Source organism: Balaenoptera physalus (genome assembly GCF_965194825.1).
Source record: "Balaenoptera physalus genome assembly, chromosome: 20".
NCBI lineage: Eukaryota > Metazoa > Chordata > Mammalia > Artiodactyla > Balaenopteridae > Balaenoptera > Balaenoptera physalus.
In genome coordinates, this window is record NC_138901.1 from 17,836,435 (window position 1) to 17,862,701 (window position 26,267).

Below are 26,267 nucleotides of genomic sequence, written 5' to 3' on the forward strand. Positions count from 1 at the left end.
TTGAAAATAAAAATAAAGCGGACTTTATTTAGAAGATAAAGGTGGTGGTATCAGTTTTGGTTAATAAAGTTGGGCTCAAGTGTTTTAACAGGTCTTTACTGCCATCACAGACTGGCATGCCAAGGGCATTCTGAATGCCAATTACAGACTGAAGTTGTTTCAAAATCCAAGATGCTGTCAAAAGCTGATGATGGAGTTTGGATTTGGAATTTTTTCTTAAAGTTGGACTGACACACTTCTTATATATGAGTGACTAGATTACTTGGTTCTGAAAATGAAAACACTACACTGAGCAATTCCCCTCCTCCACAAGTCCGTAAAGCAATGTTGCCGTTGCCTCTGACAGCCAAAATCTCAACATTTCAACAGGGGAGCTGAGAGGAACTGGGAAAATGAAAAGCAAAATTAATAAATGTAATTGTAATTGATATAGGCAGCTGCCACTTGTGGCAAACCAAAGCCTAGTCCGATGCCTATTTTCTTCACATTTGCACTGACATCTTACCAGACGGTAACTACATTCTTGAAGGAATGTGCCAAGACTAGAGTGGGGAAGGCCCAGACAGTGAATGGGCAGAATGCATTTTGCATCCAGTTGCCTTGGGTGGTACAATTAAGGACAAATACCTAGTGAGAAGACCCACTAGCCAAAGGTAACTAGAAAAGAGGGTAATAAATGCATAACCAGTGCAGGGTAACTGCGAGGCACCAAGACCACAGTCCAACCAGCCCATTTTCCTCCTCTCCATCACTGAGTGGATCTGGGAGAAAGCATTAATAACAGCATTTGTCAACTGCTTCCCTGGAACAAAACATGACAAAACACACGGAAGGTTTTGTTTTCATTATGGTTCTCGGTGTACTTTATTCTCCTGCTGTCTAGCTAAGCAGCCCACACAGGACAGAAATGGGTAGCACTGAGGAATGATCAGATATTTTTTTCTCCCCAATATTCCTGCCCCCTCCCTAAGCCCTGACCAACCCTTACCAGGAATGGTTAGTATATCATCCTTTCCCTCAAGAACAACTAAAATTTGAACAAGGCATTATAGGGCCAGGTCTCTTCAGAGGGCTCAGGAGCTGGTGTGAGCTCTTTATTCACAATGGAGTGTCTTTCCTTCAAACACCTGGATTTTTTTTTGTACACTGGTTCATAGATCGGCACTTGACTTTGAACCTGGCACCAAAAGGCACAATATCTGATACCCTGTACAAGAGCTATTAGAGATGCTGCCGTATGGATGGGCAAAACTGAGCCAATCCCACTTATGAATGGAAGGCTTGAACAGGGAGTTGGCAAAGAGCAACATGTAAGCCCATATTTTTTGCTAGAATGGAAATGAAAGTGGGAAATTAAGGTCTTGTTTTTTAATCCTCCAAATACCTGGAAGCAATTTAAAAATCTCCCTTGGTGCTTTTGAAAGCATATTCAAAATGCCAGCAAAAACTCCTAATAACTGCAAAACCAAAAGGGGATCAAAGCTTACCAACGTCCCTCCTTATTGCTGAAAAAGTCTAAAACCAAAATTCAGGGTGCCCTGTTTCCTTGTAAAAGGGAAAATAATTAAGTCTGATTTATCATTATCATAGCACATCACACTTTAAAAAAAATATTACAGCGTGTGACCAGGGGAATGTTTTGACACCATTTTATTAATCTTCAACTTCAGTGGAAAAATATAACCTTTTTCAAGTGCCATTTTCATCACAAGAGTTCTAACATATATATATATGTGTATATATATATACACACATATATATTCCTTTGTTTTGATTACTTGGTTTTGAAGTGCAGCAAGAGACCAATACCGCATTATAATCAATCAAATAAAAGAGAACAGAAGGCCAAGCAGTTTCCAAATGGTTATTTTATCAGATTGTTTAAACATTAAATTTATCCTTGTTTGCAATCCAAAATAGTTACCTGAAATTTGCTGTTTGTGTGTGTTTACTTTTATGGTATGTTTGTTTTCTAAACTCTTTGGCACAATTTTCTGGGGGCGTTCAGACTGCCAAGATACATGTCAGGAGAGAACTTTTCTTTTGTGCTGCCAATTATGAGCATTTAAATTTTGATTTGTTTGGGTTGTGGCTTTCTTTTGTTTTCGAAGTCTGCATTCTTTATTTGTAACAATTGTATTTTTATTTTTTCTATATCCTCTAACTCCAGAGTTCCCCCCCCAACTTCTACATTCACAGTTGAACCATATTATTAGGAAAGGCGCCTTGATGAAAAGATCAGGGTGGGAGCTCTGACCATTCGTCAGTGTTTTCCCTAGAATTAAAAAAAAAAAAAAAAAAAAAGAAAAAAACCCCAAAAAACAAAACCTAAGAGCGTCTTTCCTTTTTGTTTCTCTTATATCTCTTGTGCTGCATCAGTAGACAGAACTTCAGTTAGTTTCATGAAATGCAACATCCTAACCCCTTTTTATCTGGGAAAAAGAAACTGCAATGACTTGAAGTTGAGAATGTGGATACCGCCTCACTCACACACACTCATTCTCAGACTGTAAAGAATCCCTCACCCTCCTTTCAGCCAGCACACATACAGTACCAGTACCATGTGGCAAAGGTACACCAAAGGTGGGCTTGAGACCCAGGCTCCATCTTTCTCATCAGTAGCAAAGGCCAGGATGCCTTTTACAACAAAGCACCACAGCTGAACCCAGTCCCTCCTCCTCTCCCCCAAACTAGTCATTCCACTCGGCACCGGCCAAAAGACAGAAAAGCTAGTTCTAGCCTCTCCTGGGAAGAGAGAGCTTTCTTTTTTTTTTTTTAAGCAAGTAAATCCACCATTTTTCTCTTTTCCAAGATGGCCGACATTATGGTTTTCTACGAAGTCAGTGATTACTTAGCTCACTAACAGCGCCGCTGTTGATGGCTGCAGCTGCTGCTGTGGCAGGATTTTCAATGTGGTGTGTTTTCAAGCCTCACTCACTCATCCTCTCATTCCCAAACATTCAGCATCCGTGCACACTCCTCACTTCCGGGTTTCTCAAAAGATTGGAGATTTCCAGTGGGGGTCTCAGGTTATCATCCCAATGGTAACAGATCTAAAAACAGATTGGAAAAAAGGTCAATTTTTGAGATCCCATATAGCCAGTAGAGTCAAACACCTCTCTGATTCCTACAATTAAGTGCTTATAGACCTGAATGGAATTTGTCAACTTTTCAAGGACTGATTATTTTTATTATTTTGCTATGTGCCATCTACCTGCTCTCATTAGCACTTACGAAGGGGGGGAAACTGAAAAGATAAAACTCAAAATAGCCAATTTTACTGAGATCTGTGCTGTAAGATAACTCAGTAAGTGAGAGGAAAATAAATTAAAACTACATTTCAAAGCAGAGGTCAGACAACTCCGACTTTGGGTATCTTCTGTAAAAGAAAGCAATGTCTCAAAGCACTGCAGTAAAGAAAGAAAAGAACATGAGGAAAGAAATAAAGAGTAGAAAGAGAATTTTGGGAAAATGCCGTTATCGATGACTTTATTAAGGTCCCAAAATGATTTGGGGACTTCAGTGAATTCTAGTTATGTAAGTTCTGTTCTTTATCACCATGAGGAACCAAAAATTTGGCTCAAGGAAAGATTGGCTGCCTGACCCTTCCACTAGTACAAGGCTGAGGAACAAAGGCCTGGCTCAGAAGCACTTATATGGGAAAGAGTACAAAACAAAACACCTAAAGAAAGCCCTTGTCAGAACAGTCTAAAGAAAATGTACCTCCTCCCCAAGAAAGTAGAAGAAAGAGGGCAGTGGAGACAAGCTCTTACCAAGCTTGGTTCTTCAGTTTCCTCAGTTCTTTTGTTGCCCATGTAGCAAGGGTTTTTGCTTTGTTAGTCTTCGATCTCCGTCCTTCAGTTAACAGTTCATGGATCATTGGCCTAGCTTCTACTAATTTCAGTACATCCTTCCCAAATGCTGTACACAAGTCCCTGTACAAAGTAAACACACCTGAAAATGGGCTCCTGGACCTACAAGATCATATTTAGAACCTTCCGAACCAGTGCTAAGCTAGATATAGGTTTCTTGGTATTTACCTACTTTTTAAAGCTGGAAGAAATTTTAAAGATAAGTTAAGTCTAACACCTGCCCTCAACAGATTAAAAAAAATGAGGTCTAAAAAAGTAGAATAACTTACCCAAGGTTCCACAGCTAATTCATGGTAAAATCAGAACTAGACTCCAGGTCTTTGAGCTGCTCAAAACCAATGTTCTTTCTTCTAATGATACCTCAGAAACCCTCAGTAAAGGAGGCTAAACAGAGGCAATTTGTTGACCAACATCAGAATAAGGGATGGACATAGATCTGATGCTGCTTCTATACCTCTGAGAGCTCACTTCATAGAGTTTGGTGGGGAGAAATTAGAAATCTGGAGGGTCTGAAATGAGATTAGAGCTAAATTCTGGAATGAATTATTATCTGAGAACTCAAAACAGGATATGATGGGTTCTATTAAAGAAAGAAATCCCCCCTGTGCCAAAAAGGTGGGTAATTGCCATCCACAGGCTACTCTCAATATTCTTTACTACACGTCTTCTCATTTTCCGTGACATGTTCTATTCAGCTATCAGAAGCAGGGTATAACCTACCCGATCAGTCCAGCAGCACAAGCTACTACTCCGTCTGTATGATCCTCATCTCCAGCAATGTGGTCAATGAAAGACAGAATAAATTCTACTCTGGGTTGTACCAGCATCACATCCGCTATAAAAGAAAGAGGTCTGATGAGGTTGTCCCACATTTGGCAGGACTACACCCTGTTTCAAAATTCCCAAATACTCTACTCCCATCAGGCAGGTTTTGGGCTGGAGAACTAGTTGCATACAGTTATACCAAATTATTCTTCCTCAGATTAAGATGTCATTCTTCAAGTCAACAGAAGAGGCAGATACCCCTCTTCTTATAAGCAGATATATATATCTGCAGAAGCACAAATGGAACCTTTCCTCTAAGCCTGTAATACCAAAGGAGTGAAGTACAAATATTTCCCCAATCAGTAACAAAAACATCAGGTGATAGAGGAAATCTAATCCCCCCAATCCTTCAATTCAGATGCATGGTGGAGGTTAGGAAACTCCCACTCAGGGTTGGTACATATGCAACCAGCAGCAACAGCCTTGCTGGATCCCATCCCTTGCAATGCTCAAGAAACGTGAAGCAAGGTAGCTGAAGAAGCAGGGATCAGAAATAATAGTCTAAATCCTCCTCCAAAGCTACTCCCCTTCATTAGAGCACTGTTCCTCCTTCTCCCCTTCTTTTAAGCAATAGGTGTTAGTTTACAAGTAAACTACACAATGAACACACAGCCCATTTGGCTAAGTGCACACTGGACTAAGTCAACTGGGTTGTATACTCAACGGTGTACGTTCTCCTGGTCTCCCTTCAATCCCTGGACAATTCCAGTGTAGGCTTCCAAGCAGCCTTCCCTTAGCTCATTCAGATAATCCACCATGTCATAGTCTGACTGTAAGAGAAAAAGAACAGAATCTCCATCATATTGATGGCCTTTAGTTGTATATTTGTCAAAAGTCCTGCTGCTCCAGTCAGGGCTGGACTTAAAGATAGCTTTAAACTTACCTTGTCCACCTGGGCTTGGGAGGCCTGCTGAAGAGTATTCAATACAACCTCTAGGTATTTTTTAAACTCTCCACCAATAGCAAGGGCAATATCACCAAACACTGACAGAATCTGTGGCTTCACAGACCTGTGGACATTTTCATTCTGACAAAGAGAAAAAAAAAAAAGTTAGCTCTGTCCAAAGATTCAAAAAGCTTTTTAAAATAAGCAACTACTGATATGTTGGGTATAGACCTTAAGGGACATACACAAAAATTAGCAATGCTTACCTCTAGATAGAGAAATTATATATTTACTTTTCCTTTGTACTTTACTGGTCCCCACCTGCCCCACTCAAGTTCCATGCATTGACCATGCGTTCCTTTAATTAACTTCACATCCTTAGGTTAGAATCATCTTGTGAAAATGAACAATTCCCTTCATAAGCCCACAGCCAACATTCTGGGACATATACATTCCCTGTCACGGATCTTGATGTTTAACCATCTTTCTAACCAACGGTAAATTAGATTGTGTGTATAGACACTCACCCCCAAGTTCTCCAGTAAGAGCTGCATCACCTCATCACAGAAAGGTAAGATGTTGGATTGCAGGGCACGGCATAAGTCTCCCACTAAGCCCACAGCCGCCAAACAAACCTGCAAAGAATCAAGAAAATGACCTCTAGAACAGAAAAGGCTGCCTGCAGGGGTAAGGCATGATTTTTTACCGAGCTACTGGTCCTTTATCACTTGAACCTAGAGTCAAAGAAGAAAACACCCTTCCTCTCTCAGATTAGTTCATTTTTTAACAACCAATATGGCAGGAAGAGAACTAGGACTATCTAAGCTATCATTAAGAAAGGACAGAAAAGACAATATTCACCAGGGGTGGTGGTGGCAGAGGTGGATGGTTTATTGAAAACAAAACAAAACAAAACCCCTTCTTAGGGTGCTACTCTGATGTGTCTAACAACCTGTCTTTCACTGACTATTTCTAGTTCAGACACTCAGGGCAACAAATTAGCTCAACCCTTAAGGGTGATACACAGGGAAATACTACCTGGGCTACAGGATCCAGACTTTTGTACTACAATGACTACCAAGTATAAATGAGAATATAAATGTATTATTGTGAAAAGCATAGCTTACCTGGTACTCAGCATAATTTTTCAATCCAATGCCCAGGAAGGGTTTAAAGGCCTCCATGTACTTTAAGAATTCACCACCCAACACTGTAAAGAAACAAACTATTAGTACCACAGGATATCGCAGAAGTGAGCAAAAATAACCATCCTAGCTCTCCCAAAATGTATGCACTCCAGTCAAAAGTTAAGTAGAATGTGAGTTAATTACAGATTCTATCACAAAGACTTCGGGCTGCCTTGGACAAGCCAAATTCAGAACTGCTGAAAGGGCCTAACTCTTATACCCTGGAGATAATGCCAAATCTCCACAGAGTGGGATTTCACTCTGGCTGAAACTACCAAGTGGTATGGCCCCCAAGGAATGTCAAGGTTAATTATGAATTGCCTGAGCTAGTGATACTGCCTCTTGTCCACCTCTTCATCTGATTATAACATGTCCTCTTTTGGAAGCCAGCTATTTTTTTGGCCTCGCCGGGCGGCTTGTGGGATCTCAGTTCCAACCAGGGATTGAACCTGGGCCACGGCAGTGAAAGTGCCGAACTCTAACCACTAGACCACCAGGGAACTCCTGGAAGCCAGCTTGGTCTCTAGCCAATTCCATCAAGGACTTACTTAATAAGCCAGTCAAGAAAAGCTGTCTGGGTTTCATATCCAAATCAGCCATTCCAGGAACCAAAATCAACTTCTGTGCCCTGCCAGACCAGTTGCACATAGGCTCCTTATGCTAGAAATGGGTCTGCCTTAATAATACACCTTACGGGGCTTCCCTGGTGGCGCAGTGGTTGAGAATCTGCCTGCCAATGCCGGGGACATGGGTTCGAGCCCTGGTCTGGGAGGATCCCACATGCCGCGGAGCGACTAGGCCCGTGAGCCACAACTACTGAGCCTGCGCGTCTGGAGCCTGTGCTCCGCAATGGGAGAGGCCGTGGCAGTGAGAAGCCCGTGCACCGCGATGAAGAGTGGCCCCCGCTTGCCAGAACTGGAGAAAGCCCTCACACAGAAACAAAGACCCAACACAGCCAAAAATAAATAAATAAATAAATTTATAAAAAATAATAATAAAAAAAAGTTTAGTTAAAAAAATAAAATAAAATAAAATAATACACTTTACAGGGCTTCCCTGGTGGCGCAGTGGTTGGGAATCTGCCTGCCAATGCGCAGAACATGGGTTTGGGCCCTGGTCCGGGAGGATCCCTCATGCCGTGGAGTGGCTGGGCCCATGCGCCACAGCTGCTGGGCCTACGCTCTGGAGCCCGCCAGCCACAACTACTGAGGCCCACGCGCCTCACTGCAGAGCCCGTGTCTGCAGAAGGAGAGGCCATCGCAGTGGGAAGCCCACGCCACGCCGAGGAGTGGCCCCCGCTCGCCGCAGCTGGAGAGGGGCCCACGTGCAGCAACGAAGACCCAATGCAGCCAATAAATAAATAAATAAATAAATAAATAAAACACCCTACAGACCACCACTGAAGAAGCATTCCAGGTTTCTGAAGTGCTCTTCAATGTGCTTTTAATGGCCTTTCAAAGAGCCTTAAGTCAGATATGGCTTCCCCAAAGCAATTCTGCATAGTTAGACATGTAACACCCAGAAAATCAATTAATTCCTAGAACTCGATGTGTTTCATTCCATTCCATACCAGGCACCATATTGCGTCAACCTGAATCCAAAGCGTTACAACCCAAACCAGAAGGTACCAAGTGCCAGGAAAGAAAACAGAAACCTTTACTTCCTCCATCCTTTACAGGAGCCAAACCTCAATAAAGCAAGTAGACTTTAGGGGAAAAAAGAACCTGATGAACATGAGGTAGGTAACAGTTCCCTCCACCCCCAGAAAGGTTTCCAATCTGATGTGCAAATTGGCTCCCCATTCACTTCAAGGAGCGTGGCAAGGCAGTTATACACAAATTTACACTTATGTTCAATCCAGCTCTGAACTGACTCAATACCCCAATAAGTGAGAAGATGGGACTATGCTTTTTTGCAGTCAAAAATTCTTCATGGCCATTGATACTCTTGCATTCTAAAGACATTCCCTGCCCAATTTTGGCTCACTGACCTTCCACCAGTGTGCTAACTGCCATTAGGGCATCCTCTTGCACTCCCCCAGACCCAGCTGTGCTTTGGAACATCCTTAACAGGGAAGCCATGACCACATCAGAGATCTGCAAAGCATCTTGATGTTGCACTTTCCGGAGAACATTCTGTGAAATGAATAAGAGTTCAGAATCTGTTGATTCCAAACCCTTCAATCAGAACACCATACTTTTTTTTTTTTTTTTTTTAAATCAATTAAGTCCCTAGAATTTTTTTTTTTTGGGGGGGGGGAAGGCTTTTTATGCTCAGAAGTTTTGACAGTGCAAATCATCTGCAATGAAACATACATTTAAATATCTCATCTATTTCCCAATTCAGAACAAACACAAGATGATCTTCCATGGTGCAAAAGTCATCTCCTCTGTGTTTCATTTAAGTCTGACAAATCCTTGTCAGCAGCCTCCATAATCTAGTTGTACTGGAATGGCAGTTAAATTATTTCAGCTTTGAAGAAGGACATGTCATATTAGAGTTCTTACTCATAAAACAAAAGAGCAACCCTTTCTATAGCCTAAGCCATTTACAGATGATGGTCAAGAAATTGTCTTGATAAACTGAAGCCAATCTGATTTTTCCCAATTCAATATTCCTCAAACCTCCCTCCCTCCCCTTTAATTTGTTTCAGCTAATGTTACTGGATCAGGAAAGACCTCTTAACAGTCATGTTTTAAAAAATTAAGTTTGGAGTAAAAAAGAGAAGGGAGTCATAGGTAAGATGACCTAGTCAGCATCACTCAATTCTAAAACCTAGTACCCACCTAAGCACTAGACAAGTTCCAAGGTTTTCCTGTTCCTGGATAAAAAAGGGAATAGCTCCTCAGCCACGCCATGACTCCAGTCACGAGCAAGGAGTTAACAGTTTAATTTTCCCAGTCTCTCCTCAGAAAAAGTCTACTGTGAACACCAAATACTATAAATAAATTATAATAAAGTTTCCAACAGCAATTGTTTCAAAAGATGATGGTAAGAACACAAGGCTATATTTTTAGCTCAGTGAACCATAGCTGGGAACCAAATCTGACTGGGCTACACTTGGACAACCCAATGAAAACCAGACTAAAAGTTGTTAATACAAAATAGCTGCACAGCTGGGAGGACCATCACAAATGGAGTAGTTTCCTTCCCTACATTGTACAAAAGACAAACTGCATTTTTATGGACAGACAAGAAAGGAAAATGGGAAATTACTCTCCTAATGAATCAGACTAAGGCCTTTTGAGAAGAGCTTCTGACCATCATCATCTATAACATCATCTTCAGAGTTCTGTGTGTACATGAACTTGTCATCCTGAGATATGAATCTCTTCCCTGGAGCTATTAAGTGATAAGGCACCATCATACCTGAAGAGTTGCGCAGAGTAAAGACTGAAGGTCATTGAACTGGATCCTATCCGATGTGCTCTGAATATGTGACTACAAAAAAAAGATCATGTTCTGAATAAACACCTTCTGAAAGGACTCTAAACTCCCTCAATGCTTCCAGTTTTGCTGGGTTTACCAGGACCATTAAATAATCTTTACTGGTGCTAATGCAGGAAGGTAAATAAAAAGCTTATATACGTATATGGCGTTACACATGTATGAATAAACTGTAGCAAGCAATACAATTTTAAGTTGCAACATTTTTTGTATAAGCCTTATATCTTTCTGAGAACATATATGCTTAAACACTAAAAAAAAGAGAACAGTCTTGAAACCAGAGCTCTGTGTTAAGTACCACACCCTTCCCACCAGGAACCAGGAACTCCCTCAGTCTCACCTCCATCTGGAGCACCTGTTGTAGTCGTTCCATGATGACTAGAGTCGTTTTCTGAACCGCAGGGTAACAATCCTTGGCACTGTTTTTCACAATTTCCATTAGAGATTCATATGCAGAACTCCTCAGGTTGTTCTGGTGTCCATCAGGTCTGTAAGGAACACACAGCAAAAATCGTAAAGCCTTAACTGAGAAAGGACAGAGAAGTCATTATAATATAGAAACTCTCTCACTGAAAATAACCCAGAAACCGATATGGTTGCAGACCTGATCTGAGTTTGGCAAACACAGTACAGCCTGGAACCAAATTTTCAATCTCTGCGCCAATGACTACGTTCAATATGGTTTCCAGACCTGGTTAAACTTTACAACGGCCCTTTTGGAAATGGGCTAAAATTGTAGGAAAAATAGTTAAAAATGCTGAAGAATCCATGTGGACAATTGAAGAGGTTGCACAAACAGCTATGAAAAAGACAACTTGGGAATTCCCTGGCGGTCCAGCGGTTAGGACTTGGCACTCTCACTGCCAAGGACCTGGATTCAACCCCTGGTCAGGGAACTAATATCCCACAAGCCGCGTGGTGTGGTTGGAAAAAAGAAAAAAAAAGGTTATATCAATTTTCTTCATTCATCTGCGAGAGACGCCTTTATATACAATCTCGAATAGAGAAGAAGAAATGAACTAGTTAAGCATGAAGAATTGATACCCAGCCCTCTTCCTAATGGTTTCTTTTGAGCATGGCTTTAGGTATAGCTTACCCAAAATCACAATAATTAAAGGTTGTCCCCAACTTATAACCCATTCAAACTACATTTCCAAAGCTCATTTATAAAACAACTGTGTTTAATGCCAAGTTCCTCACCCAATATCATAAATGGTGGTTAGTAATCTGGTATGGCAACTAAATTCATGAGAACTACTATTTCTCTTATACCATAATCAAATACCCCTATTAACTGTAGACACTGCAAAATGAAGGGACCTCTCTAGGTCAATTACTCTCTACCTGTAGAGAAATGAGACTATTTTCTGACTTTAATTATAAACTGTACAATTCTAAGGTAGTCAAAAGTCTACATTTCTTTTCTCACTCTTATTTAAACAATCTACAACAGGATTCTTTTAATTTCTCCTATTGCAATGTTTCTATGATTAGGTTAAACAGTCCCCACACAAGAGGCAAAAGGAGTTGGATGCAAAGACACCACTCATTTCACTCATTTCTGTGTAGTATCAGTTACCTGTCTGTGGTCTCCAGGAGCTTCTGAACTATGAGTTCAAAAGAAGATGATAAGCAATAGGTAGCTGGTTCTTCCTGATCATCAGCTACATCTGCAGCTTCATAAGCAGCTTCAGCCAGACTGGAGAAAGCCTTAAACCCAGACAGAGTAAATATTAATTAAACTTGAAAAGAATCCCACTCCAGGATTGCCTCATTTTCCCTTAAGATACCTTGGGCAGAGTTCCTTTCCAACTGATCTAAGAATAAACCAATGGCAGTGAATCCTCAATTCTTCCTATCAAGGTCATCTCAAGACAACTTAACATGTACAGCTATCATTAAAATTAAATAAATGTATGTATGTATATATGTTTATTTATATTTTGTTTCTCCTGCCTAATAATCTACGCACAACTCTCTAAGCAGCAGAGTATTTTCACCTACCACGAATGCCTGCCACTTCATTTCTTCTCTTTCCATTCACAGAAAGCCTTTTTGCCCCACTCCTTCCTTATTTTACCTTCCTCCCCTAAACCCCAAAGGTCCCTAACAAACTACATTCAGCCTATACTGACTCAACACTGAGCTGCCTACCTTCCTTCCCTCATACCCCCTTCTCAGCAATGGTTACTTTTCATAGCCAGCAACTCTCTACCTTAATCAAAATTTCTTGTCCCCAAGCAACTAAAGAAAAAAAACCAAGTCCAGATAGTTTTCCCACTGGGTTAACATGACTGTTCTAAATGGCTCGGGAACCAGTCACCATGAGTCAACAGCTCCCACTGGGTCATGTAGCTCGCATCTCCCCCATATTTTAATTGAAGAAATTAGAAAGGAGATGCTATTCAGAAAAAGCCTTCTAGTGAGGTAGACCCATTTCTCTCCCACACCTCCTACTTCCTTGCCAATGGCTTGGCCAGCCTCCTTATCTCACCAGGAAGAAAGTCCCTCACCCAGCACACATTTGAAGCCACTCTGGGTTCAGCACTGAGGCCCTCAATCAGACACTGCAGCAGGGGAGTCAAGTAGACATCATTGATGGCAGCTTCGGGAAGCAGTTCACAGATTCTGCCCACAGTCCATGCAGTTGTGTCTCGAACAACTACACTAGGGTCTTTCATTAATTCTATTAAGGTGGGCATAGCCTGAAAATACAACAGTTATTGGCAAAGCGAAACAAAGATTAAAGTTCATGCTGACTGATACCTCAGAAGAGGAAATACTGATGTTTGGAATCTAACTCAAAGTATCAAGATGGTTTTGTCATTTTATAAGACATGCTTATCAAATATCCAACAATATAATAAAAGTAACTGGAAAAGTGAAAAAGTCTGCCTCTCTTCACCAAATCCCAGTATACAGTTTTTTGTTTTTTTTTTTAATAAAATATTTATTTATTTTTGGCTGTGTTGGGTCTCCGTTTCTGCGCGAGGGCTTCCTCCAGCTGCGGCAAGCGGGGGCCACTCCTCATCGCGGTGCGCGGGCCTCTCACTATCGCGGCCTCTCTTGTTGCGGAGCACAGGCTCCAGACGCACAGGCTCAGTAGTTGTGGCTCACGGGTCTAGTTGCTCCACGGCATGCGGGATCCTCCCAGACCAGGGCTCGAACCCGTGTCCCCTGCATTGGCAGGCAGACTCTCAACCACTGCGCCACCAGGGAAGCCCCCAGTATACAGTTTTATTAAGAGTTTGGTATGAATACTTTGAGCAATCTTTACTGAATTACTCAGGCAGAGATCCCAGGATGCAGCTGTGATGGCATTTAGCTATTCCTGAAAGGTTGAGGTCTACATACACTAAGCTCAATTAAAATGTACTCTTGGGCTTCCCTGGTGGTGCAGTGGTTGAAAATCCGCCTTCCAATGTAGGGGACACGGGTTCGATCCCTGGTCTGGGAAGATTCCACATGTCGCGGAGCAACTAAGCCTGTGCGCCACAACTACTGAGCCTCTGGCTCTAGAGCCCGCGAGCCACAACTACTGAAGCCCATGCACCTAGATCCCATGCACAACAGGAGAAGCCACCGCAATGAGAAGCCTGCGCACCACAACGAAGAGTAGCCCCTGCTCGCCGCAACTAGAGAAAGCCCACGCATAGCAACGAAGACCCAATGCAGCCAAAAATAAATAAATTTATTAAAAAAAAAAAACACTATGGAGAATTGTTTATGATATAGCATTTAGTGAAAAAACAAGTTTTAAGACTATTTGTACAGTAAGATCTCCATCCTGTTGCACATACATGCACACAGAAAAAACCTTCAAGGATAAATACCAAGAATTAATAATGTTATTCACTGGGCAATGGGATTAAAGGTAGCTTTTTCTTTTTGGCCTTTTCTGCATTTTTCAAGTCATGTGATTTTTGTAATAAAAAAAATATATTTTATGCCTCATTGACAGCAAATAGCTATCTAGAAGTAACCTTTGTGGATGACTATTTACAGCTTTGTCCTTAAAATAAAGGCAAATCTTCAAGCAAAAAGTTTAAATAAACAATAAATATCCCACTTTCCACCCACAAACTCCCTCAGCTTCACCTGTATAACTAGTGGTTTGAGCTGATTGGGCTCTGGTCCTTCCAAGATACAGCCGAAAGCCATCACTGCTGCATCCCGGTACCGCCAATCAGGGTTCTTGATGTGTTCTTTGATGAAGGGGAGGACATGCGGGACAATGTCATCTTCACAGCAGGTGGCCAGGAGCATGAGGCACACCCCAGCCGCTTTGCAGGGGTTCCAGTCGTCGTCATCATCATTTTCATCCTAGTGCAAGAATGTGGCACTAATTAAGTTTTTGTTCAAAGAATCACTTTAACTCAAAAGGTCCTCTGACTACTCCCAAATATCATTACAACTTAAGCTTTGGGGATATAAATAAAATATAAAACCTTCATATCTTTATCCCTTCCACAAAGATTCATCACAGCACAGCCTTTGTTAAACAAGATGCAGATACAGGGAAAATACTTCTTAGTACTATACAATGAGATGAACAAACTCCAACTACATGCAATAAGGATGAGTCTTGAACACATAAAGTAAAAAGCAGAACAAAAGAATACATGCTATATGATTCTAGTTATATAAAGTTCAAAATCAGTCAAAATCTATACAGTTAAAGGTGAGGGAGGAGTTAACGACCAGGAAGAAGACACTGGGGGGATGGGGGTGGGGAGTGTGGTTCTGGTGTGCTAGTAATTATTATTTCAATAAAAAGTTTAAAAAGATTCCATTCAGATCTCCCTTGAAACTAGAATTCAAGGTATATCCTTCTTATTGTGGCTGTTCACACCAGAGTAATTTAAGGCAAGCTGCTTATGCAACTTCAGAAAATTATATACCTCAAGAATGATTTGTTCCCAAATGAGAAAAGCACAACAAAAATATACAAAAGTGAAAATACTAAGGTCAAAGATAGAAAAATAGCAACTGTAAAACTAAAAGATGAGATGAAAATTTAAGGGAACACCCAGTCCATTTCAAACTAAGTATATCTCTATTTATCTTTCAAGATTGCTATATTAAAAGAGTCATGTACTTCCCTAAAAACAAATTACATTCCTGTGTACGAAGAAATTTTGCAGTGCTCAAAGTTACAGCTGTTTCCTCAAAGCGCTGCCAGCTCTTTGATAATATTTCACATGCACCAGAAGAGATGAGGTGACAGAAAGAATCTTTCCAAACACCATACCGAGAAAAACTGTGATGCATAAAGCCAAAAGGGAACAATGGCAACCAAGATACACTTCTTATAAGATAATTTCTCTGCTTACTCATTAAACCCACATCCCTCATGAAGTCTTGCTACATTTATTTTGTCACAAACTACTCAGAGCCTAGAGGATCCTATAGATCCAGCTCAGCTCTTCCCGAGGCATCTATAACAGAACATCAACTAGTTCAAGAGTTGCTGAGTTCCTTCGTGGCAACTGTTCCACAGCAAACCAACCGTTAACAAGGCTTCACAGCTCACCTGGCTAGATATGGAAGGTAACTCACCTGTTTAGTTAGTGTCTGTGTGAGGATTGGAACCAGGTACTGTAGTGCTCCCTTGGCATAAAACTTGCTGGTGTGCTCAGGGGGCCGTCCTTGTTCTGCTGCCTGAGGAGAAACATAAAGCAAATTCTGGACAGCAGCAAACAAGCTATGATACTAAAGGCATACAGTGAGAGCTGCCCACAGGTCTGCACAGAAATACATGGAGCACATGGCTACATGCAGTGTGTGTGGTCTTTGGAGGCGCTCATTTTTGGGCTACTTCAATGGGATTCTTTTAGGCCATACATATAATCTACCTTAAAGGACCAAGGCAACCTTAAGAATTATATTCTTTTTTCACTAAGTGACCTCTGGATGAAGAGATGTATGAAGTTTACATAAAGATGCCAAAGACTGTGCTTTTTGTAGGACATAAAGACAATCAAGGTTGGAAACAAAGCTTGAATTCGAATTTGCGAGTGCAGAATTAACCCCTTTCTCTGTATCTAATTCCTTCACCAGAGTTAGTAAGCTATCAACTATACATCCCATGCTTGCATTAGGCCTTCCAAAAGAAAATAATTCAGCATCAGATGTCACCTGGTTAAAATGTGACTTCCTGCTGCCCCCTTGTGTTCACAGTACTAGTATTTTCAACAAATCCTGACTGGTAAAAACAGGAGATGCTTCATTCCTAATCTGTCTCCCTCATGAGGGCCTTTGGCTAGCAGAAAACCCAAAATCTCTACAAATGGAGATACCCCCTAAGCCCGGTCACAATAAAGCTCTCCCAGAGGAAAAATAATATCCACAAAAGAGGTAAGTCCCAAAGCCCAGTCAGAATAACAGCTCTCCCACCACATGGACTCTCCCAGGCTCACCTCTGAAGCTTCAATGGCCAAGTCCATTTCCTCATCACAGACATTGGACCAGAATTCTATCCCTTGTAGGGCCACTTCATCAATGTCACTTTTCATTGCTTCAATTGTGATCTTAAGAGAGAAAACACGACACCCCAGGCCCCAAATAAGTGCTGGTTCAAGTTCGACCCCTCCTATAACCACAGCTACTCAAGTTTCAAAAATGTAGATTTATGAAAGCTAGGTCTGAAATGAAAGGTAGGAAAAAGAAACAGATTTTTAAAATATACTCTTCTTATTAGTACAAAGGTAGCAAAAGTTTTCTTGGCACACTGCTGATGAACTTAAATCTAATACGCAGACTCAGGGAATTTCCTTGATTTCACAACATTAAATAAAAAATTACAGAACTGACGAAACAGCAACTAAGAATAATGGACTTTTGCAATTAGCTCTATGCTCAACTACATAAAATAGAAATACTTACTGCAAAAAGAGCAGGACCCATATATGTCTCCATGTACTGATAATATAAGGACATTATCTTCACCAGATTCTGTAAGGCAGCCACTCGTACCTTTTGCAAACATCAGATTAAACAGTTTACTATTTAGTTTAATAACAATGCAATCTGACAAAGGGAAATAACCACTTCACTCAAATGGGTTAATAATCTATAGGGTCAATTGAAGTGTATTTCCTCTCCTTCTTTTTTACTTTAAAGATATCTGTGGAACCCTTGGCAGGACTAAACTCACTAACGCCCTCAGACTGGACGTTACTCCCACCAGCTTCAAGGGTCAAGGTTTAGGTTACTGCAATAGGAAAGCTGTTTCAATGGCTACAATGGAAAACAATCACTTGAACAACCTACAGCAATTAAATAGCAAGGTTGATCAAAAACCATTTCTCCCTTAAATCTTTTTTAAGAGGGTGGCAACTTCCATCATGTTAGCTTTCCCAGAACTATTCTTCCCTCTTCTCCAATTCAGTGAAGAAAACTTCTTATTTAATAACAGTATTAGTCAAACCTATTTCTGAAGTCACCAGATTCCAACATTTCAAACTACTATGCTAGAGTTAGCATTTCCTAGGAAAGATAGAAGACAAAGTTTTCACATGACCTCTCACTTACCCTTGTATCTGGACACTGTGTGGCTTCACAGACCACCTGCATGATAAAGTGCCTTTCGGACTGCAAAAGAATAAAAATAAGGAAAAGGAGAAGAGTATAAACCACATACATGAAGGTTACTAGACTATCCCTTCAAAGAAAACCTCTCACTCTCTCAGGGACCCACACAACCCTGGACCAATCAAGCAGGTTTTCCTGACACAGTAATGGGACTATGAAGGCTCTACAGAGTTTGCCCCCAGTGTCTACTATATGACCTGCCCTCTAAGGAGGTCCTTAATCTTTTAATCCCCCAAATGACCTTCACTAACAAGACTTGAGGAAGGAAGCAGACAGGAAAATGTAGGTCACAGGATTTAAATAAAGATGGTTAAAACAAAACAAAATACCCCCCTACATTAGGAAAACCCCCTTCCTTGTATTTAAAATTTAAGAGAGGGACTTCCCTCGTGGTCCAGTGGCTAAGACTCCGCGCTCCCAATGCAGGGGGCCCGGCTTCAATCCCTGGTCAGGGAGCTAGATCACGCATGACACAAGTAATAGCCCACATGCCGCAACTAAGACCCGATGCAGCCAAATAAATAAATAAATAAATAAATATTTTTTTTAAAAATTAAAAATAAAAAAAATAAAATTTAAGAGAATTCAAACAAACCCAGATCAAATGTGGTAAGATACAGGAGAAGACTAATGAACTACATTTTCCAAGCAATTAGAATTGCAGTTTGCTTTGGTTTCTTAGACCTCCCTACTTTGTCCACTCTAAGGCCAAGAAAAGGCAAAAAGCCCAACAAAAGCATCAACAAACACGCAGAAATGCTTTCAGACTATATCACCCAGCAATCGACTTCTGGGTATATATCCAAAAGAACTGAAAACAACTTCTCAAAGATGTATTTGTACACCCATGTACACAGCAACGCTATTAACAATAGTCACAAGGTGGAAGGAAGCAAACCAAATGCCCATCAACAAACGAATATAATGGAATTATTATTCAGCCTTAAAAAGGAAATTCTGACACATGCTATAACATGCATGAACCCAAGACATGCTAAGTGAAATAAGCCAGTCACAAAAAGACAATTCAAATACTGTATGATTCTACTAACATAAACTGTCTAGAGTAAACAAACTCCTAGAATCATAAGTATAAAGGTGGTTGGCAGGGATTGTGAAGGGGAAAATGGGGAGTTAATAATATAATTTCAGTTTTGCAAGATGAAAAAGTTCTGGAGATTGGTTGCAAAACAATGTGCATATACTTAACACTACTGAGCTTTACACTTAAAAATGGTTAAGATGGCAAACTTTATTTTATTGTACATTTTAACACAACTAAAAATTAATAATGGGGGAAATACTTTCAGGCAAAATAAACTTTATATATATATTAATTTTCAAAAGCACTTTTCTAAGGAAGTATGAAACAGCCCAATTTGCGTAACATTTAAAAAAAAATCCCAACGCATACTCACACTTTGGACTGCAAAAGGGAAAACCTAAACCTAGAAACATTTTAGATCACATTATTCCCAAAAGCCTGATGAGAAATGACAAACACCTACTCCATGGCCGTTTCACACAACACACATCTTAACTAGATGGGAAACAAATGCTTCTAAACAAGATGGTACCTTCTAAGTCATAAACTTAAAACAAAACAAAACAAAACTTTTATTTAACTCTCACGTCTCACCCTCTGAACCTACACCTTTTAATCAAGAGACACTCACCTCTTTGTCAAAGTTTGCTTTGGTGAACTCCAGTGAGTTCAGGAGTGCATTAGTAGCCGCTAGCTTCACATTATTACTAGGCTCTTCTTTCCTCATCCCCTGGATTATGGCAGTCAGAATCTCATTGGATTTATCCTGTAGCTGCTCTGGGTCCTGAAACAGCAGAGAAGTGCAGTGAATATAATAATTGAGCTCATGACTAATCAGCAGTCCTTTCAACTGTAAAATCTATTTGAGAGAGTATCATGAGACTTTCCTGATCTTTTCCCACACACTTCCATTTAGGGACAAACCACCTGCAAAATATCCCAGGGTCTGGTAGTCCAAAATTGAACTGAAACAAGTTAAACTCATCAACTTCATCTCTGCTTCTTAGCATAATGACTCTGGGCATGAAGTAATGCTGGCTTTTTTTTTTCCCCTTCTGTGCAAATGGAGATGGCAGTCTGGTGTGTTTTTCCAGGCCATCTGTACCAACTGAAGTAAAGCTTCAGAACATCTGAGGACCAAGGATCAACACCTGGGCACATCTATGGAGTCTAAGTCCAGGTCAAGTGCTGTGGACTTCTTTGCTTCATCAAATCTGTATATCAAAACAGACACCAAGAGTAGTAACCTCAGCAGCAACAACAGTCCTAGGAGGGCTGCATTTAACATACTGTGTTGTGGCTCCAGTGGTTAAACCACTACAGCAAAAGCTGGCAAACTGTTTCTGTAAAATAGTAACTGAAAAAGTAACACAGCATCCTTGGTACACTGAGGATCTACAGAAAGTGATCAGATCAAGGAGAGGAGAGAATATCTATGCCCCTCCATACAGGGATTTCCATCTTGAGTTTGTAAACCTTGAGTCTCTTTCCTTTAGGGCATGCTTAGCAATATGAGAATAAATTAACTATCTAAATACAGAAGTCCAAAATAACAAATAAAGCAGCCCTACTTTCAAAACACTCTGCAATAGCTTGGTTTTTTTCATGATGATAAAGAATAATTCTAATACCATGCATGTTACAACTAGAGGGAATCAGAGGTATATAAGTTAGATACAGCACTTACTATATCTTGGCAAATGTAACCAATAGCTTCCAATGTCGACTCTTTCATGTGCTCTGTGCTGTTGGGGTTTGTGACATTGGCCACCAGCTGAGGAATGAGTTCTGGCCATTGGTTCACTGGGATCTCTGCACAAGCAATACCAGCCACACACTGCGAGGCAGAACTAGGCCGGTAAGTTTCTGTGCCCAAAGTCTGCAAAACCTGTACGCAGGTACACACACAAAAAGACAAAAGATACCAATTTTAATACTACTTGAATATATTTTGCCTACCAGCATACCTCTTACATCAGTCTCTGAATTTTCTATAATACAGAAAAGTAGGAAAAGGCATATACAGTATAGGCCACTGTTGGGAAAACAGCCAGCCTCAATACCAACAGCAGCACAATCAACACTGCCCCAGAGCCTAGAAATGAAATCAATTATCTCCTACTTCCAAATGGAATCTCCAAAGCCAGATACCTCACCTCAGTGTTCACCACAAGGTAAGAAAGTAGCAAAAGCATAGGTACAGATAAAGAATGAAGCCACAACTGACCCTGGGTTAATCATTACCATGATCAGCTAATTCAGTCAATGAACTCACTAAGAATCACCAGTCCACTCAAAAGGCAAACAGTTAACTGTTCCTGGCATGAACACAGGACAAAGAGTAGCTGCCAGATATTCAGGCCAGCTCTGCTGACTAGGTCAGGTCACTTAGTATCCTGCTTTGTAGCTAATAATAATGAAATCCCCATCCTTCCCCCTTATAGGGTATATCATCATCCCTGCCCACTCCCAACAGCTCTACCCAATAACAGTTCTGATTGATTCTAAATGAAGGTTTTGCTCCCTAGGGCTACCAGAGCTAGACTGGACCTTAACAAAAACTGTTATGGGGAAGGGGGCAGGGAGCAGGGATGAGATGAATTGTCCAAAAGGGCAGGGGCTGAACAGGTATTAATCCAAGCCTGACTAAGAAATCCAGGGTGCCTTTATACTATATTGCACCATCTCCTAGTACATACATGGCCATAGTGAATCCCATTCTATCTTTAGCTTTTCTCCTTTAAATTGCTTCTAGAAGACCATTAATTAATATTACTTGAGGTGACTTAGAGACTACAAATGTCTAAATCCTGAGTACTGGAAGTTATTTTTTTAAAACTAGGGGTGATCCTAATGATAACTGTCAATTATCAGAAATAAGAGGAGTAAGAAATTAGCTCTCAACTGTGTCCAGACCCACATTTAAAAAAATAACCACCAGCACTGAGAAAGTATTACCAGATGTGCTATGAAAGGGAAAAAAGCCCAAGATAACTGCTATTTTTTTTTCATGCATGAAAGCTCAATAATGCCTATACAAATTCTTACTCAAAAATTTAAAAAAATTTGATGTTAAGATTGATGTGCCCCCCTCCAAAGTCAACTACAGTTCCAATCATGTCTTCTCTCATTTACTATTGTGTAATTTGAGGAAAACGAGAAATTGAATGAATACAGTTAAGTATCAAGATTTCCAGTGATTGGGCTTCCCTGGTGGCGCAGTGGTTGAGAATCTGCCTGCCAGTGCAGGGAACACGGGTTCGAGCCCTGGTCTGGGAAGATCCCACATGCCACGGAGCAACTAGGCCCGGGAGCCACAACTACTGAGCCTGCGCGTCTGGAGCCTGTGCTCCACAACAAGAGAGGCCGCGATAGTGAGAGGCCCGTGCACCGCGATGAGGAGTGGCCTCCGCTTGCCGCAACTAGAGAAAGCCCTCGCACAGAAACGAAGACCCAACACAGCCAAAAATATAATTAAATTAATTAATTAATTTAAAAAAGTATATTATCAATTATTAAAAAAAAAAAAAAAAGATTTCCAGTGATTATGGGACTTCCCTGGTGGTCCAGTGGTTAAGACTCCACCCTTCCACTGCAGGGGGCATGGATTCAATCCCTGGGTGGGGAACTAAGATGCCGCATGCCACACGGCCAAAAAAACAAAAACAAACAAACAAACAACAAAAGATTTCCAGTGATTAATGGAATAAACTTCATTTATATCAAATTACTGAAAGGAGAATTAAAATGTTATTATATAAGGAAACCCAATGTGGATAGAAATAGCTCTACATATTCCAAAGAAGATTCAAAATAAGTTGGCTTTTGTAACCTAGTTTCCTGTCATGAGTTCCTCCATGCAAGAGCGAAGAGGGAAGGAGGTACATAATTAGAAAGAGAAGTTACTGCCATAAAGAGCACTAATTTACCTAATGCTGACACCCAGAACCAGGAAACAGAAGATTGATGTGCAGAACCACGACTAGCACAAGTACAGACGCAGGAATCCCCCCACTGGTTTCTCCTCAAATACCAAGGACCAGCTGATGACTGCACACATGTTTGACTTACTACCCTCTGTGCCTTATCCATGTAACAAAGGCCACTAAAGAACCCAATTAAAAAAAAAAAAACAAAAAAAACAAAAACCATATATGTCCATATATTCTGAGTTCTTTGCTGCAGCAAGAATTATGGATTTCTAATTCAGCAAGCAAATCACAAGAACTCCATAATGCAGTGCAACAAGTGACATTCAATTTTCCTCAAAAAAATAAATAAATAAAAACTAAAAATCCATCAGCTCACTTTATAAACACCTTGACGAAAAGCCAGATGTTTCTAGAAGTTTCTCATTATTTGCCAAGTAGATAAAAACACGATTAATGTCATAATCTTATTTCACAAACTCTTTGGGCTTGAAAGCCCAGGAGATCATTTAATTCCCCTTCTGACTCCACACAGTGCCATGCTTAAATCACCAAACAATGAGAACTATCTACAGCAGAAGTTCAGCAAGAGCTAAGTGCTAGTTAACTAAGGAAGAATCACTTGGAGAAAGACAGTTTGAGAAAGAAGACTTATATCAAATACATTTTATACCTTCAAGTTAAGTTTAGATCCCAGACATCTATTGCACTATCAGCTCTTTCCCATGTAGACGACAAAAGAACTGACATTCCGCAGGCTAGTATGACCAAAAGGAGATGAAAGCTACTTACATAATTTTTGACTTCCCGTCGAGCATTAGCATCAATAGCAAGCCACCTCTGCTGATACTGTGTCTTGATATCTGGATCTTTAGATGTCAAAGAATTCTTGATTTGTAGACCAGCTGCAACTCTGGCAACCTGACTGTTTCCTGGATTTGCCAGCACTCTGGACAGTTCCACAAGGAAAGTGGGCTGTTAAGATGTGAATGAAAATACCTCTTAGGAATTTCACCAATTGAGAATAGCACCAAAAAACTGGGGAAAACCTGAAATTTTTAGGACATATCATAATATTTCAGAAAATGCCAAAATATCTACTTCAAGATTCCTATAAAAATGTTATTTGGTACATGAGGAAGTCATCCTTCTTCTCACACAGACTCAGCATTTAACAAGGAGTTACAGATTTTCCTATCAACATCAACTAAGAGTGCCCAAATCTTCACATTAGGTCCCCCAGAATTAAAGCAAGCTTGACAATCTGGTAGAGGATTCTTCTTCATACCTAGAACAAAACCTGGTACTCAGTAAATTATACTTGTTACAAGAATATGTTATGACAGGGTAGAAAGTAAAATTGTTACTTTTAAAATTTACATTAAAAAAATCTTAGTCCAAAAAGAACGATACCCAGGGTGGCTTTTGATCTCACGGAAGCATGTATAAGAGAGGGAAGTCCTTCTAAATGTAAAACATAGACTTAGGAGGCTAGTGTTCTCTAGTTTAGTTTTCAGTGTTTCAGCAAAATGGTAACAGTGAAAAAAGATTGATAAGGAAAAAGTAATAACAAATATTTAGAAACAGGGGGCAACTAAAAGATAAAAATGTCAAGGAAAATGACTTCATGTTCAATAGGCAACAGTTAACACACTGAAGGTTCCTATTCCTTGAGTTGTTCCTATTCTTGGGTTATTTAAACATTACTGTAGATTCTTGAAAAGTATACTCAATCTTTTGTACTGCTCAGGTCCTCAGTTTGGTTTAAAAATTTGGTTTAAAAATTTTAATACACATTAGTCTTCCCTGCAAAAAGCTCTCTCCAATGGAAAAGCTAACAGGAAAAACTAAAAGCAGATAGTTTACCACTAACAAGTTCTGCAATCACAGTGGAAAATAATTCTTAAAAGTTTTATTAATTATGTACCACTAAAGAATGTTAGGAATGTTGGGAATAAGATAAAATGTTAGAAATAAGAGAAAAGGCTCCTTGCAAATTTAGCAAAAGAAAAAAAGAGGAATATATACCAAGTGGAAATATTATCAGTCTATACTAGTGGATAAAAATCTTTTCTATGGAAAGTTAAGGATAAAAATATTAGTAATAAAAACGAACACATGGAAAGGCAAAAAAACAACAACAACAAAAAACAGGAAACTCCACAAAACACAAAAAACCCAAAAACCATTCAAAGGCAGTTTGGATAAAATAAAAATACGCCTTGCCACTTTTTTTCCTTGCGTTATTTTGCCTAGGTAACACAAAAGAACACATCTGGTTACAGTGTTATTTAGAACTATTACCTTTAAAAGATATCTAGTATCATTCACCCTTCTCTCTGCTCCCCATCCCCCCAACAGGAGGGAATCCAAAGAGAAACATTACTGGCACATAGGTTGTTTCAAGCAATACATCTCACGATTTTATACAGAGGTCCAGTCTCTAGGGGACTTAACATTCACTTCTTCTGAACCCTTTAAATTTGAAAATATGAAAAACGAGAAACTTTCCTCTGGAAACAGGCCCGATCTCAAGGATGAGCCTCAGCCTGTTATCTGGGTGCAGATTTAGTCTCTACTGATCCGAGGGGGCGAGGGGGGTAAATACAAAAACCCGGGTGAGAAATACCCAGTCAAGAAAGGGAGAAACACTGCCGGAAATGGGTTAAGAGGCATTCGGGTGCAGGCCTGGCCATGAGCACAGACCAAGGGAGACTGGAAACGGTAGAGCTCTGGGAAGTAGGCGGACAATCACAGGGACCATGGGACAGGAAGGAGAAGCCGGCCCCGGTACGAACAAGGCGGGCGGCGGGGTTCGTAGCTTCCACATGGCCCCTAGGCCCGGCTCCCCAACCCCCACCCTTGCTGAACACGCAGCGCCGCGCAACCTAACCTCCCCTCCCTCCCTCTTTCTCCCTCCTGCTGCACCGCCGCCCTCAGGCTGCACGCCGATTGGGTGGCAGTCACCCCGGCGCGCCGCGCCATTGGCCAGCTGCCGGGCCTGGGGCGGGACACACCCACCGGCTTCCCGATGGCGGGGTTAGGTTGGACGGGGGGGGGAGGGGGACGGGATGGGCCGGGGTGGGTTCCAGAGGCCTGGGCCTCCGGGAGGGCGGGAAGGCCCGCATGCAGGGGATGGGGAGACGGCGGGATGGGGGACGGCGGGGTGGCACGCACCAGGTTCTCCACGGCCGCACGCTCCAGGAACTTCTGCGCCGCTTCCAGTTCCAGCCGATCTGGGGGGAAGGAAAGTGGGAAAGGGGACAGGGTCAGAGGGGCCAGGGATTCCCCTCCCCCCACCCAATCACCTCAGTTCGACCCCCGGCCCCCGCGTCCTACCGGGAGACACGGTCTTCTCAAGGATGGTGATCAGTTCCATGGCGGAGGTGGTGGCGGCGACTCCTCTTAAGACGACGGCCCGGCCTCTCGGGCGGCGGCTCTAACTGGGGATGGGGGTTGGGGGTCGGGTGGGAAGGGAGGGTG

At 41.2% G+C, this 26,267-nt stretch overlaps 1 protein-coding gene across 2 annotated transcripts; it reads right to left on the reverse strand.

The window, feature by feature from the left end:
- Positions 1–26,265, reverse strand: KPNB1 (karyopherin subunit beta 1; the record flags this gene model as incomplete). 2 transcript variants are annotated; one of them, XM_082442337.1, is made up of 22 exons in its annotated part: positions 26,124–26,265; positions 25,962–26,020; positions 23,577–23,759; positions 20,543–20,743; positions 19,487–19,639; positions 17,751–17,810; positions 17,103–17,192; positions 16,637–16,747; positions 15,777–15,878; positions 14,316–14,540; positions 12,731–12,922; positions 11,797–11,927; positions 10,558–10,705; positions 10,140–10,211; positions 8,761–8,905; positions 6,711–6,793; positions 6,111–6,218; positions 5,581–5,724; positions 5,362–5,467; positions 4,593–4,707; positions 3,774–3,935; positions 1–3,053 (listed from the first exon to the last, which is right to left on the reverse strand). In XM_082442337.1, coding segments are annotated over exons 1-22 (2,631 nt in total). In that variant the 5' UTR covers positions 26,164–26,265. The 2 variants fall into 2 exon arrangements, with proteins under 2 accessions (XP_082298463.1, XP_082298462.1); XM_082442336.1 differs by lacking the exon at positions 1–3,053 and having other exon boundaries at positions 3,770–3,935.
- Between the last annotated feature and the right edge of the window lie 2 nt (positions 26,266–26,267).